General features: G+C 41.0%; 1 protein-coding gene across 1 annotated transcript; it reads right to left on the bottom strand.

Annotated features, from left to right (window-relative positions):
• Positions 1–2845: 2845 nt before the first annotated feature.
• LOC110501333 (high affinity immunoglobulin epsilon receptor subunit gamma) lies at positions 2846–12726 on the bottom strand. Its single transcript, XM_036958626.1, has 7 exons — positions 11762–12726; positions 6535–6629; positions 6290–6334; positions 4703–4774; positions 4566–4601; positions 4337–4396; positions 2846–4006 (listed from the first exon to the last, which is right to left on the bottom strand). The coding sequence occupies exons 1-7, from the start codon at positions 11817–11819 to the stop codon at positions 3908–3910; spliced, it is 465 nt and encodes a 154-aa protein (XP_036814521.1). The 5' UTR covers positions 11820–12726; the 3' UTR covers positions 2846–3907.
• Between the last annotated feature and the right edge of the window lie 3488 nt (positions 12727–16214).

Genomic DNA, 16214 nt, shown 5'->3' with positions numbered 1-16214 from the left:
GAACAGGTTTGACATTATTTTGTGATCCTTGCCAAAGCAAAGCAAAAGCCTTTCTCTCTGCGGCTGGGTTGATGTCTCGATGCTGCTCACTTCACTGGTTTTCTGTCCTTGAGGTCATGGCAGGCCGAATGGGACTTGTACCTATTTGTAGTGCTGTTTGTAGTCGTGAACCATTGGCCATCGGCAACATGGGAAGTTACTGAAATATTTATCTGAGGAACGACTAAAGGATTAGAGATAAATATATATATACAACTTATGTAAGATATTCATATTTTATATTTGAACTAGTATGTTATCAAGACTGAATGTAATGTTTTGTCATGCTTATACAAAAAAAAACGTACAAAAAAAACATTTTTATTAATGTCAAGACCAAAAACTTTGACCGCACCCCCTTGGTGCGTGATTTGCGGACACCTGTGCCCATTACATGTGTGGGTGTGGTCTCTTGAGTGAGAGAGGCTTGCTGTGGTGCTTCAATCGGACAGTCCCTGCTTGTACAGTTGCTAGGGGAACAAACAGACTGATGCGCCTGATCTTAATCTTTCATCTTTTTTGTCTGGTTGTTTGGTTTACTATGGATTTGAATTGATGTGCTGTTTTTAACAATCATTTGAATGTTTTTTTTTTTAGTACTTATGCCTTTAATTGTTTTGTATAGCATGAGAGGGCAAGATCACTGTCTTTCTAGGTTTGACAAAAGATTAACATTGACATTTATGCCTTATTGTTATTTAGAAGACAAGCATTGTAGCATATTGTTGTTTGTGCGACAGTGTATGAGAGTATTCTAGTGAGAGAGGCTACCTCCTCGTTAGTTTTTGTGTTTAGCTAGCTCACTCAGTGCATAGGTCTTTGCTGAAAATCTACAGTGTATTTTAGGCATAATTTGGGAGAGTGCTGTTCTGGCGCGGTTATGTTGCTACCTATGATTTTAGGGGTGACTCATACAGGTCGGAATACCTATAGAAAAGCTTTACTAATAACTGAACTCCAGCAATGGTGTGTGTGTGCGTGCGTGTGTGCGTGCGTGCGTGTTTGTGTGTGTGCGCGTGTGTGTGTGCGCATGTGCATGTGTGATTGAGAGAAGGGAGTGCTGACTGCAGACCATGATGGTGCGTTTGTTTTCAGTTTACAGAAGAGAAAGATGAGATTATGATAAAATCATTCAAGGGAAGAAGGGGATGATAATATTGAATAGGTGTTTCCTCTGAGTATAAGACTTGTGAAGTTGTGGATCTCTATCTGGTTCGTCTGATGCTCTAGAAGTGGATCTGTGTTGATGCATGTGGTCTACCCCCCTGTGTGGTGGGTGTAAAGGGAAAGTGCAGAACGGCACCAGGAAGTCTGGGGTAACTAGCTGGGTTAAGGGAGCTGTTGTATACCTCATTTTTAACTCGAGACTAAGTGAAACCTGCTTTAATCTACTTTAGAAATAAAAAAATGTAAAGCTGAATATTATAAAAAACATAAACATAAACATCAAGGTCCTGTCAGAGAAGCCTACAGATGTCCGTTTTTAGTGTCCAGTGTCAGTTGCAGCCACCGGGGGGAGACACGCACCAGTACCAGAATGTCTGCTTATTTTTGTATAATATTTTTTTTACAAGAGCATAACCATCAGTCTCCCTAAACACACTGGCCTCTCAGACCTCAACCTCCAATTGTCTCATAAGGCTGAAAGTATTATCCACATTTTTATTTGGTTTTACCTCTGAAATATTTACCACTAGTATGTACTTGATTTACCCCTCCATTCTGTTTTCTATGATTTGACAATCCTGCCCTATTTTTATTCTAATTTAGATTCTGAATGTAGATGTTGGTGTGTGTGTGTCTGTTCACCTGGTGGCACTCTGTCTTGCTGTACTCTCTTTCTTTCCTGTGGGAACGTTAACCAAAGACTTCTAAAGTGATTGTATATGGACTACACCATCTCTCACCCCTCTGCCTCACTATCCCATTAGACACACATTCAGCTGTGCACACCGGTAAAGTCAATACACCTATATGGCAGAGCTGTGTGTGCACCGGAAACACAACTGGTACCTGTAGCAGTGCCTGTGGATGGGGATAGATGGGGATAGATTGAGTGTGGAGGGGCAAAGTGGGCTTCTCTGATGGACAGGTCAATTAACCAATCCCGTGGTGGCTGGGTGATGTTTGTTAATACACACTGAGGGTTGATCCTGTGCACACGGTTTATGCTCAGGACTCACTGTCTCTGTCTGTCTGTCTGTCTGAAGAACTGTTGCTAGGACACACATGTTCAAAGACTGTCACGAAAATACACTGTTTCTGCCTCTTGGGTACAGTGTGTCTGTTTGGCTCCAAGTCAGTGCATTGTAGTTGCCAGGACACATTGTCTCTAGGATACACATTCTCTGGTTCTAGGGTACTGTTTCTGTCTCTCTGTCTCATCTCCATTTTCTTTCTTACATTCCCTCCCTCATTTCTTATTATGTTTCTCGATTCTCTCTGTTCAGCTTTGACACTATGCATCATGGTCCTTCACTCTGCATGGCCTGTGTCCGATTGGCTAAACTGTTTGGCCAATGGGGTCCCAGGGAAGCTTTGTTTGATGCTTTATTCCAAGTGGGGAGTTGTAGGATCTCACAAGCATTATCCCAATGCAAAAATATCCAAATATTTAATGTTTTACAAACGCAAATACCAAAGATAACTCTCTGTCCTGTCACTCGCTCTCTCTCCCTTCCTCTCACCCTGCAGCTTGTGTATTAAGAGACAACCCCAGCACTGGCTTTAGTTCTAGCCTCAGTAATTCCAAAGCATAGATGTATATTTTGGTATATTTCTGAGAAACCTAAATGAAAAACTTCTCGTTTGTTTGGTGTATCGCTCTTTTTCTGTCACAGCATGGAACTAATTGCAGAACTGTCTTACACTTGGTAGGTTAAAGATATAGTATTTTTGTATGTTTTGGGTGTGTCAAATAATGTGTGTGATCATATCAGTCAACACGGCCCAAGTGACCATGGTTTTAAAAAAATATATAAAAAAACAAAATAAGGTAAACCTGTACATATTACTTCTGTTTGTGGATTTTTGAGAAATGCATTCTGTAAAATCAGTTTGGGCTAAACTAAAGGAATGTGTCCACTGTATCGTCCCAGGCTGTAGTCTAGAACTCTGGGAGCCACGCTGTCGTTGTGACGCGCGGTTCTACCGTTCCAGTTTGGACTAGAACACTGCTCACTATGGACACATGCCTCAGATCCGACTACGAAACGCCCCCCCCCCCCCCAGACATGGCGGGTGGTGGCATATAGAACTGAAAGATTGTGTAGAACATTTTAAAGTATGTGAATCAGGACACATGGTAGATTTGATGCATTTGTCTGCTGTATTTTATTTGTTTTTATATATTTTATATATATATATTATATATATATATTTTATATATATATATATATATATATAAACAATATTTTACTGTAACTGTACAGTTCTCTTTAGTTGTAAACATCATTAAACCATTTTCCAAGTGTTTTAACATTGGAACGTGTACTTTGTCTTTTATTATGTTCAAAATATCAACATTACCACATACAGCCATAAAGGGCACAGAAAGCAGTCAATAAACTTAACAAATGACATGATAATACACATAGATAAGACATGCACACGTTTCTGCTGATTTGTAACATGCAATAACAGAGCAGGGAGTTGAGCTCAGGAGTAGAACACTGCTATAGCTAGAAAGCAGATAACCTTCTATGCTGTTATCTTCAGAGATATAAGCTGACTGGGGGATCAGTGCAGGGGAGATCTGCCTATGGAGTAAACAGCTGCCTCCGTGCCGAGGGCTGACTGGGATCAGTGCAGGGGAGATCTGCCAATGGAGTAAACAGCTGCCTCCGTGCCGAGGGCTGACTGGGTCAGATCAGTTTGGAGGTGGTGGCAGGGCGGAGGGCCGGGTCTGAGTCTGGGTGTTTGCACTGAGAGGCTGGGGGACCTTGGCTTTCTTGTCCTTCTTGCGAGTCTGTGAGGAGAGAGAACCCACAGGAAGAATGTGTAGGTTAATAGCCTTCAGGAGCTTTTCTACAGATTAAGTTGGACAACAACATTTCACTTGTGTTGCCCTAGTTTTGTCATGTAAGTTTGATAGCAGTTTTATGACACGCTGATGACTATCCACAGTATAGGATATGGATGGCAGAGTAGAGATTTCATCTTTCCATCTCTCAAATGTACATAACCTATAGATTTTCAATGTTCTATGTCACAATACCAGTAAATGCAGATATGTAGTTCACATGACTCAGCACAGGGGGCTGAGTCATGTGTTTTGTTCACTACATGTGACTCTTACCCTCCCCTTGGACTCGATCACCTGGTAGGCCTCACTCCCATCATCTTTTATCTGGAGAGCCTAGAAAACAAAACAAGTTTTATGGTATTGGTCAATGAATGAATAAAGCGCCCCTGGAATGGAAGGCTTGCAGAAGTTGATGAACCTGCATTTAGGATCACAGTGTTCTGCAACATCTCAGAATTGGAACACGGTTATAAGCCTGTGGTATATAAGGAGTAGTCCTTACCTGGTATGTGTCGCTACTAGCTTCCTGTCTGCGCTTCTAAGAGGGACAACCACAAACATGAACGCATTAAAAAGACTGTGCTCAGAATTATAACACGGCCTCTCTCACACGCTAGTCATAATAGCCCTCTCACTCACCCGTCTAGTAGCTGCAGTCTGGTCAGTCCTTAGATCCTCATAGTCGTCAGCAATAGTACCCGTCAGGAGTTCCTTTACAAAAACATACAGTACCAGTCAAACTTTGGACATACCTACTCGTTCAGGGGTTTAATTTTAATTTTTTATTTTCTACATTGCAGAATAATAGGGAAGACATCAAAACTATGAAATAACACATATGGAATCATGTAGTAACCAAAAAAGTGTTAAACAAATCCAAATATATTTTATATTTGAGATTCTTCAAAGTAGCCACCCTTTGCCTTGATGACAGCTTTGCACACTCTTATTTCAAGAACTTCGAAAGTTTCTCAAGTGCAGTCGCAAAAACCATCAAGCACTGATGAATCTGGCTCTCATGAGGACCGCCACAGGAAAGGAAGACCCAGAGTTACCTCTGCTGCAGAGGATAAGTTCATTAGAGGTACCAGCCTCAGAAATTGCAGGCCAAATAAATGCTTTACAGAGTTCAAGTAACAGACACATCAACTGTTCAGAGGAGACTGTGTGAATCAGGCCTTCATGGTCGAATTGCTGCATTAGAAACAACTACTAAAGGACACCAATAATAAGAAGAGATTTGCTTGGGCCAAGAAACACGAGCAATGGACATTAGAATGGTGGAAATCTGTCCTTTGGTCTGATGAGTCCAAATTTGAGATTTTTGGCTCCAACCACCGTGTCTTTGTAAAACGCAGAGTAGGTGAATAGATGATCTCTGCATGTGTGGTTTCCACCGTGAAACATGGAGGTGGTGTGGGGGTGCTTTGCTGGTGACACTGTCAGTGATTTATTTAGAATTCAAGGCACACTTAACCAGCATGGCTACAACAGCGATACGCCATCCCATCTGGTTTGTGCTTAGTGGACTATAATTTGTTTTTCAACAGGATAAAAACCAAACACACCTCCAGGCTGTGTAAGGGCTATTTGACCAAGGAGGAGAGTGATGGAGTGTTGCATCAGATGACCTGGCCTCCACAATCACCCGACCTCTACCCAATTGAGATGGTTTGGGATGAGTTGGGCCGCAGAGTGAAGGAAATCCAGTCAATAAGTGCTCAGCATATGTGGGAACTCCTTCAAGACTGTTGGAAAAGCATTCCAGGTGAAGCTGGTTGAGAGAATACTATGGAGAGAGTCTGCAAAGCTGTCATCAAGGCAAAGGGTGGCTACTTTGAAGATTCTAAAATATAAACTATATTTTGATTTGTTTAACACGTTTTTGGTTACTACATTATTCCATATGTGTTATTTCATAGTTTTGATGTCTTCACTATTAATCTACAAAGTAGAAACAGTAAAAATAAAGAAAAACCCTTGAATGAGAAGGTGTGTCCAAACTTTTGACCAGTACTGTACATTCAGAATGTCAGTACCATGTCATGTCCATGATGCCACTATACACACACACACACACACACACACACACACACACACACACACACACACACACACACACACACACACACACACACACACACACACACACACACACGGTATGGGACATTGTAACACACACACACAGACACAGACACAGACACGGTATGGGACATTGTAGCTCACTGCATATGTGGAGTCCTCCACAGGTGCAGTTACAGACTTGCCCCACTGTAGACAGAGAGAAGAGGGGAGGAGCAGAAACAAGGAGTGGATAACACTGTTCTACATCCACTTCTATGTATTCAATTGAACGATAACACGCCTCTGTAACATGTGCACTAACTCATCCTCACTGTATACACTTAAATAACTAGTACCTCATCATTGGTAGACAATGGAAGGCATTACCCACCTGTATTGTGACTCACCTTCACTTTGAAGAATAGAACGGTGGTGATGATGGAGTAGAGAATCAGGACTCCGTCCAGTATGTAGCAGATGACCGGTTCATTCAATGAAGCCTCTACAGGGCACACAGAAGATGAAGAGTCTTTAAAACACAGACAGGGCACACACACGAGCGCAGAGAAGGAGGAGGTATAATAATACTTCAACTGTAGTTTACATACACCTCAGCCAAATACATTTAAACTCAGTTGTTCACAATTCCTGACATTTAATCCTAGTAAAAATTCCCTGTTTTAGGTCAGTTAGGATCACCACTTTATTTTAAGAATGTGAAATGTCAGAATAATAGTAGAGCAAATGATTTATTTCAGCTGTTATTCATTTCATCACATTCAAAGTGGGTCAGAAGTTAACATACACTCAATTAGTATTTGGTAGCATTGCCTTTAAATTGTTTAACTTGGGTCAAACGTTTTAGGGTAGCCTTCCACAAGCTTCCCACAAGAAGTTGCGTGAATTTTGGCCCATTCCTCCTGACAGAGCTGGTGTAACTGAGTCAGGTTTGTAGGCCTCCTTGCTCGCACACGCTTTTTCACTTCTGCCCACAAATATTCTATAGGATTGAGGTCAGGGCTTTGTGAAGGCCACTCCAATACCTTGACTTTGTTGTCCTTAAGCCATTTTTACACAACTTTGGAAGTATGCTTGGGGTCATTGTCCATTTGAAAGACCCATTTGCAACCAAGCTTTAACTGATGTCTTGAGATGCTGCTTCAATATATCCACATAATAGTCTTCCCTCATGACGCCATCTATTTTGTGAAGTGCACCAGTCCCTCCTGCAGCAAAGCACCCCCACAACATGATGCTGCCACCAGAGGACATTTCTCCAAAAAGTACGATCTTTGTCCCCATGTGCAGTTGCAAACCGTGTTCTGGCTTTTTTATGGCGATTTTGGAGCAGTGGCTTCTTTCTTGATGAGCGGCCTTTCAGGTTTTGTCGATATAGGACTTGTTTTACTGTGGATATAGATACTTTTGTACCCGTTTCTTCCAGCATCTTCACAAGGTCCTTTGCTGTTGTTCTGGGATTGATTTGCATTTTTCGCACCAAAGTACGTTAATCTCTAAGAGACAGAACGCGTCTCCTTCCTGAGCGGTATGACGGCTGCGTGGTCCCATGGTGTTTATACTTGCGTACTATTGTTTGTACAGATAAACGTGGTACCTTCAGGCGTTTGGAAATTGCTCCCAAGGATGAACCAGACTGGTGGTCTACAATTTTTTTTCTGATTTCTTTTGATTTTCCCATGATGTCAAGCAAAGAGGCACTGAGTTTGAAGGTGGGCCTTGAAATACATCCACTGGTACACCTCCAATTGACTCAAATTGTGTCAATTAGCCTATAATAAGCTTCTAAAGCCATGACATCATTTTCTGGAATTTTCCAAGCTGTTTAAAGGCACAGTCAATTTAGTGTATGTAAACTTCTGACCCACTGGAATTGTGATACAGTGAATTATAAGTGAAATAATCTGTCTGTAAACAATTGTTGGAAAGATTACGTGTGTCATGCACAAAGTAGATGTCCTAACTGACTTGCCAAAACTATAGTTTGTTAACAAGAAATTTGTGGAGTGGTTGAAGAACGACTTTTAATGACTTCAACCTAAGTGTATGTTAACTTCCGACTATAAGCAAACCAGCCATTGTATTGAATAGATGGAATTAGATTATGATAGTACCGATGAGTGAATGTGCTTATTTCATCAGGAATATTTGATGTGTATGAAATTTTTGGGTGAAATTTGCATTAAAAAACTGAATAATTGCCCATAATTCTGCACCGTTGGATAGTTGTTCTTCCAATTTTGATCATCATGATTTAGTGACGGCAAAGAAAATGTTTTGATCTTCTGGAATTGTTTAACTTTCTGTTTGTGTGCTTGGACTCAAGATGCAGTATAAGTATATGAGCTTGGGTTAATCTTTTGCAGTACTGTTCTTTTGATGGATGTGTTTGCATGGTATAATATAGTTCTGACGAATGTATTTATGTTTTGAGAAGGCAACTACATTTTCAAAACATATTTACTGTTTTGCAAAATGCCACAGAGGTGTGTGTCTTGTGGACCCTGTTTTTGAAAATCAACATTGTTACAAAAAAAAAATGCTTGTACTCGATTGAGAAAAACTGTAAATGGGTGAATGGATACTTAACTAGAAAGGAGAATGGGGTAGTACTGAGCACAGAGCTGTACCTACAGTGCCTTGCGAAAGTATTTGGCCCCCTTGAACTTTGCGACCTTTTGCCACATTTCAGGCTTCAAACATAAAGATATAAAACTGTATTTTTTTGTGAAGAATCAACAACAAGTGGGACACAATCATGAAGTGGAACGACATTTATTGGATATTTCAAACTTTTTTAACAAATCAAAAACTGAAAAATTGGGTGTGCAAAATTATTCAGCCCCTTTACTTTCAGTGCAGCAAACTCTCTCCAGAAGTTCAGTGAGGATCTCTGAATGATCCAATGTTGACCTAAATGACTAATGATGATAAATACAATCCACCTGTGTGTAATCAAGTCTCCGTATAAATGCAGCTGCACTGTGATAGTCTCAGAGGTCCGTTAAAAGCGCAGAGAGCATCATGAAGAACAAGGAACACACCAGGCAGGTCCGAGATACTGTTGTGAAGAAGTTTAAAGCCGGATTTGGATACAAAAAGATTTCCCAAGCTTTAAACATCCCAAGGAGCAATATTGGAATGGAAGGAGTATCAGACCACTGCAAATCTACCAAGACCTAGCCGTCCCTCTAAACTTTCAGCTCATACAAGGAGAAGACTGATCAGAGATGCAGCCAAGAGGCCCATGATCACTCTGGATGAACTGCAGAGATCTACAGCTGAGGTGGGAGACTCTGTCCATAGGACAACAATCAGTCGTATATTGCACAAATCTGGCCTTTATGGAAGAGTGGCAAGAAGAAAGCCATTTCTTAAAGATATCCATAAAAAGTGTCGTTTAAAGTTTGCCACAAGCCACCTGGGAGACACACCAAACATGTGGAAGAAGGTGCTCTGGTCAGATGAAACCAAAATTAAACTTTTTGGCAACAATGCAAAACGTTATGTTTGGCGTAAAAGCAACACAGCTGAACACACCATCCCCACTGTCAAACATGGTGGTGGCAGCATCATGGTTTGGGCCTGCTTTTCTTCAGCAGGGACAGGGAAGATGGTTAAAATTGATGGGAAGATGGATGGAGCCAAATACAGGACCATTCTGGAAGAAAACCTGATGGAGTCTGCAAAAGACCTGAGACTGGGACGGAGATTTGTCTTCCAACAAGACAATGATACAAAACATAAAGCAAAATCTACAATGGAATGGTTCAAAAATAAACATATCCAGGTGTTAGAATGGCCAAGTCAAAGTCCAGACCTGAATCCAATCGAGAATCTGTGGAAAGAACTGAAAACTGCTATTCACAAATGCTCTCCATCCAACCTCACTGAGCTCGAGCTGTTTTGCAAGGAGGAATGGGAAAAAATTTCATCTCTCGATGTGCAAAACTGATAGAGACATACCCAAAGCGACTTACAGCTGTAATCGCAGCAAAAGGTGGCGCTACAAAGTATTAACTTAAAGGGGCTGAATAATTTTGCACGCCCAATTTTTCAGTTTTTGATTTGTTAAAAAAGTTTGAAATATCCAATAAATGTCGTTCCACTTCATGATTGTGTCCCACTTGTTGTTGATTCTTCACAAAAAAATACAGTTTTATATCTTTATGTTTGAAGCCTGAAATGCGGCAAAAGGTCGCAAAGTTCAAGGGGGCCGAATACATTCGCAAGGCACTGTATATTTACATTCGTGGAATTTGGAGACATTTTACTACAGTACACTAATGTAAGAGAAAGTCTGCATATAATCGGAAATATAGATAACAGTCTCCCTGTCACTAAAAAGGGGGAGCTCTATATCTCTCTCAATCTTTCTGTGGTTTGCCTCCACACTATGTAGTTCAGTGGTTTCTAGAGAAGCTGTTGCTTGGGTAATTTCTTGCACTTATTAGTGTAAGAAAGGTGTGGGGGGGAAATGCATGAGACCATTGAGCTGGGGCCAGCTGGTGATCATCTACATTTCTACAAGATGTAGGATCTTAATCAGAGACAGTTTGCTACAGCAAGAAAATAATCCTGCAGCAACAGCAAATGTGAATTATTTTGTGGGTTATAATAAATATACATTTTTTTAGGGGTTGATTCATTTTTCGTTAGGGCAAATCAAGTCTGTTTCATTCCCACTTTTTTAAAACTCAAATACACTACAAGTTTGATTTTCCTTCTTTGCAGGGAAATTCTCAGCAACAAAATAGTGATCAATTAAGATCCTACATCTGTACAGGTGCACGCATGCAGACACACACACACACACACACACACACACACACACACACACACACACACACACACACACACACACACACACACACACCTAATTGCGGATATTGACCTGCACACATGAATGTATGGTATGTTAGGATTACTTCATTGGAAAGATTCACTTTTTGGAGTTTTGATTTTGCATCAAGGACTTTATTTCAAATTCACTATTGAGTCAACCTCTTTATTCAGCAGCAACATTGTCTCAGAATAATCACTCTCTAGTTTTCAGTTATCAAACACCAACAGGTGCTACTCTTTCGCATATGTGTATGTCTGTGACTTTGCCATTCTGGTAATGCGGAAACGAACAAGGCCACGTCTAAGCTTTCATGTTCTTCGCAGACTCTAAAAATAGACGCGTAGAAAGGTAGCCCCTCAATCACAAACATGAACAGATAGGTAGGGTACAGAGCACTAAATCTCCTGGAGCCTGCCTCTCTCTCCTGACCAGGGGGAGGACACTCTCCGTACTCAGGATAGAGCACCTCTGGGTGGGTAAGGAGGTGAAGGCGGTGAGGGTGGGAGAGGAACGCCATCGAAGGGCTTTGGACAGAGCATATACACAGTAGCACAGGAAACGTACTATCTAGCCACACTAGAAAGCATTAAAGTCAATTTCTAACCAAACAAACAACTTTAATGTATCATTTTCCTAACCTTAGCCCTCATACATAAATTCAGAACCAACAGCTCATATACTCGCTGAACAGTTTTGATGGTATCGCCACTTCTGTGCAGTCTACCATGGCTATTTAGTAACTACCGTAATACATCTAGGTTGGCACTTACCTGCAGAAGAAAAAAACATCAGCATCAGCATGACACCTGTCCTCCATGTAATGGTCATCCTCTTTTCTCTATTTCTCTGCAAGGACACAGGTGATGATCCCTCTCTTTTGGTCCTGGGCTGAATGATGGGCGCTAGCTCTAGAGGGCTCTCTTCATTTTCTCTCTCTCTCTCTCTCTCTCTCTCTGATCACAGGAAGTGGCTGCACTGACACCAATGTATTTGCCCCCCCCCCCTCTCTCTCCTACATTCTCTACATCTATCTAAGCTTCTTATTTTTACCTCCCTAAGCATATATACTTGTCTTTTTCTGTCTTAGTTTTCTCGCTGTCTCTTCCTCTCTCTAACCACCACTCTTTCTCTATTTTACGCCCATATCCCTTTCTCTTAGCATTTGTTTTTCCGTAGTGTAAGTTCAGCTCCTCAGTATCTCCATTTGTAACAGATTTCATGCTTTATCAACAGACAGCCTATGAATGTAAAAATCAACTTCATTTTCTAAAGGTACTGTGTGCTTCCTCCGGCTGTCAAATAAAGCAATAATAAACAAGAGGGTAAGCATTACTGTGATTATTGGCATGACTGGATTGTTAAACCTGCAAGAGCCTAAATTCGGTTGCTGTTGTTACAGCCCACAGGGACATATCACAAAAACGTGCAATCTACCCCACCATGGCAAGGTGCCAGCTCTAGTATTGTACACAGCGAGCAAGGATATCAAATTATCAAAACATTTCAAAGCTAAGGTAAGGAATAACTTGATCTCTAATGGTGTACCATTGATATCAACATGTGAGTTTTTATTTTTTGGTGCTTATATAAGCTCAGCAAAAAAAAGAAACGGCCCCTTTTCAGGACACTGTTTTTCAAAGATACTTCGTAAAAATCCAAATAACTTCACAGATCTTCATTGTAAAGGGTTTAAACACGGTTTCCCATGCTTGTTCAATGAACCATAAACATTTAATGAGCATGCACCTGTGGAACGGTCGTTAAGATACTAACAGCTTACAGACGGTAGGTCAGTTAGGTCCTCACCAGACATCACCGGCAACAACGTTGCCTATGGGCACGGACCCACCAGACCAGGCAGGACTGGCAAAAAGTGCTCTTCACTGACGAGTTGCGGTTTTGTCTCACCAGGGGTGATGGTCGGATTCGCGTTTATCGTCGAAGGAATGAGTGTTACACCGAACCCTGTACTCTGGAGCGGGATCGATTGGGGATTGGAGGTGAAGGGTCCGTCATGGTCTGGGGCGGTGTGTCACAGCATCATCGGATGGAGCTTGTTGTCATTGCAGGCAATCTCAACGCTGTGAGTTGCAGGGAAGACATCCTCCTCCCTCATGTGGTACCCTTCCCGCAGGCTCATCCTGACATGACCATCCAGCATGACAATGCCATCAGCCATACTGCTCGTTTTGTGTGTGATTTCCTGCAAGACAGGAATGTCAGTGTTCTGCCATGGCCAGTGAAGAGCCTGGACCTCAATGCCATTGAGCACTTCTGGGACCTGTTGGATCGGAGGGTGAGCGCTAGGGCCATTCCCCCAGAAATGTCTGGGAATTTGCATGTGCCTTGGTGGAAGAGTGGGGTAACATCTCACAGCAAGAACTTGCAAATCTGGTGCAGTCCATGAAGAGGAGCTGCACTGCTGTACTTACTGCAGCTGGTTGCCACGCCAGATACTGACTGTTAACTTTTGATTTTGACCCCCCCTTTGTTCAGCGACACATTATTCCATTTCTGTTAGTCACATGTCTGTGGAACTTGTTCAGTTTATGTCTCAGTTGTTAAATCTTATGTTAATACAAATATTTACACATGTTAAGTTTGCTGCAAATAAACGCAGTTGACAGTGAGAGGAGTTTATGTTGTAGCTTAGACCCTATTTTAAATCTTCGGAAGTTGTAGTTGAGGACTTGGTGGACTGGATATTCTTTAGGGTTAGGTTTTACTTAGGACTGCGTTCTCTTCCAGGTGCTGGTAAGGGCACAGATGACAGACCGGTAGGATTCCAGTTGAGGTTGTTTAATGACGCTGATTCACATAGAGCAGTAACGGCACAGCACAGCGTATTGCTTGACAATTGTGTTTTAACCAAGAGTGTGTACGGTTCTGAAAAGGGGGAAATTAAGTACAATAGGAAATGGCAGGTATAGGCTTAATACAACCTCCAATTACATTACATATTGTAGCAATATTATTTATATCTGCTGCACATGCCAATACAACCTAATGACATGGCTGTGACTTCACTAATGAATGATCAGAGGTGTGCAACTACAGTACACAGTACTACTGAGTAGCACCATCATCCTCACACAACTGCATGAACTTGAATGTATAATGCATCCACAAGGCTCATTGCTAACAAAACCCACATAATCTATACAGTATACATCCATATAACCACTGGGCATAAGACTAGACACTGAAATGCTAAATGTCTGAAATGAGATGACAGAAACAACAGGGTTAGAAAGTTTACAGTTACTAGCTCGCGGTAAAAACGCGATTTAGCATAACAAAGGAGTGCGTCCACAACACATAATTGTAAGAAATATGAAATCACATTTCTGAAGGACGCACACTGGCCTTGGCTAAAACAAAGAACACGAACTAAAGGTAATCACGGGAGATGGCTGGAACTTATCGCGACACCCTGCCTCATATAAATAAGAATTTGTTCTCAACTGACTTGCCTAGTTAAATAAAAAATAAATAAAGATATGCATATACTGTACCTTATACCATCTATTGCACCTTGACTATGCCGCTCGGCCATCGCTCATCCATATGTACATTTTCGTATTCCATCCCTTTAGATATGTGTGTATTAGGTTGGAGAATTGTTAGATTACTTGTTAATTGTTAGATTACTTGTTATTACTGCACTGTCGGAACCAGCAACACAAGCATTTCGCTACACTCGTATTAACATCTGCTAACCATGTGTACGTGACTGATAAAATTTGATTTGATTTGACTTATCACGGCTTCTGTACTTTCTCTCCTTACTACTTTCTCCTCAGTTAGAGATCACCCAGCATGCTCTGCTCCCGGTGGGCGGGAGTCTCAATAGTCTTTCGTACTGAGGTGTTTGTTCTGTTTTCGCAGTCGGTTGAGACATATAATAGTGTTGAATACAGACTGGGTATCTTGTTTGGGCTGATGAATGTAATACAATTTGAATAAAATGTACATTTCAACTTTCAAATGATACCACAAAGATGGTTGGAGGTCCACACATCAGAGAATGTTGATTTGAGTGGGAATATCCATTGTTATACACTTAGCTGTCAATCTTTCATAGGTAACCTATTGAAATCATATAAATATAGATAATATAATAGACCTTCCTATTCAAGTTGACTTTCCATGTTGGGTGGACCGGCAGCCATATTTCTGGTAGTACTAGACAGTTAAAAATTACATTTACATTTGAATGGTGTACCAGCTAAATTGCAGTGGTCTGAAGGGAAAGGTTCATTCTATTCATATTTTGTAATATTATTATTGAAATGACATCTAGCCTGTATTCGAGAGTATGCTGTGTCTCAACCGATGACTGGCATAACACAGACACATCAGATAATGTAAAATAGTGTCTAAGCTACATGTGAAAATTATAAAAATCGGAATCTATGCGTTTTTAGATAATTGACATTGAAGTTTTTTTTTTTTTAAATAACATTTTATATTTAACACCCCCCCCCCCCCCCTCCCCCCAAGAAATCATAGAATAGTTTGACAACCCTGTTTATAGGCTTTCAAATGATAGCCACCTCAACCATTTACCTTTTTCAGTAATTAAGACATGGCTTTACACAATTACTGTTGTTGTTTACGCAATCCAATAACAGTCCATTATAAATCGCAATCTGGGTCAGATGGGCATCATTTGAAAGGTTGTTCTATTGCCAACATGACTAGCTAAATTATAAAATACGATTTTACAGTATTAGGCTTTCACTAGGAAATTCAGCGAATTTTGGAGAACATAGACTGGAATCATGAGTGCATGAAGATTCGACCTGGCCTTATTAAGAATATCATTATTTCACTCATCCCTGTTTAAGACATTAGAGACTTGAAGGAGACCAGAACGGAGGTTGGAGGTTGCAGCTTGAATGTCAATAGACCTAATTGAGGTGAAGAAGGGGCTAAATAGCAAGTGGATGACAAAGCATTTTGACATCCCTATGTGAAATGCTCGCCCGGCATCATCTGACTATGGAAGATGGACCACAACTGGTCTGAATGATGAGCAAAAATCCTCTTCAATATGAACATTTAATGAGTGAAGAGAGTGATGGTGTAGGTCTATTGGGACACATTTTTGGATGAGCTGGTTTCAAAACGAATATGCTCTTCTTTTATTCCTTATTTTCTTTTCAGAAAAAAGGTGTATGGAGAAAACGGTAGCATTGTTATTTACGAGGCAAACTACCG

The sequence above is a fragment of the Oncorhynchus mykiss genome, chromosome 22 (assembly GCF_013265735.2).
Source record: "Oncorhynchus mykiss isolate Arlee chromosome 22, USDA_OmykA_1.1, whole genome shotgun sequence".
NCBI classification, from domain to species: domain Eukaryota; kingdom Metazoa; phylum Chordata; class Actinopteri; order Salmoniformes; family Salmonidae; genus Oncorhynchus; species Oncorhynchus mykiss.
Note: the sequence above shows the minus strand (reverse complement) of the source record. Positions and strands in the feature narration are given on the sequence as shown.

Excerpts from the sequence above, each read along its gene's own strand:
- LOC110501333 (XM_036958626.1), bottom strand. The coding sequence starts at position 11,819 with ATGACCATTACATGGAGGACAGGTGTCATGCTGATGCTGATGTTTTTT. Across the intron at positions 6,335-6,534 it reads TTCTATTCTTCAAAGTGAAG|TGGGGCAAGTCTGTAACTGC; the intron begins GTGAGTCACAAT and ends CTCTGTCTACAG. Across the intron at positions 4,602-4,702 it reads AGACTGCAGCTACTAGACGG|AAGCGCAGACAGGAAGCTAG; the intron begins GTGAGTGAGAGG and ends TGTCCCTCTTAG.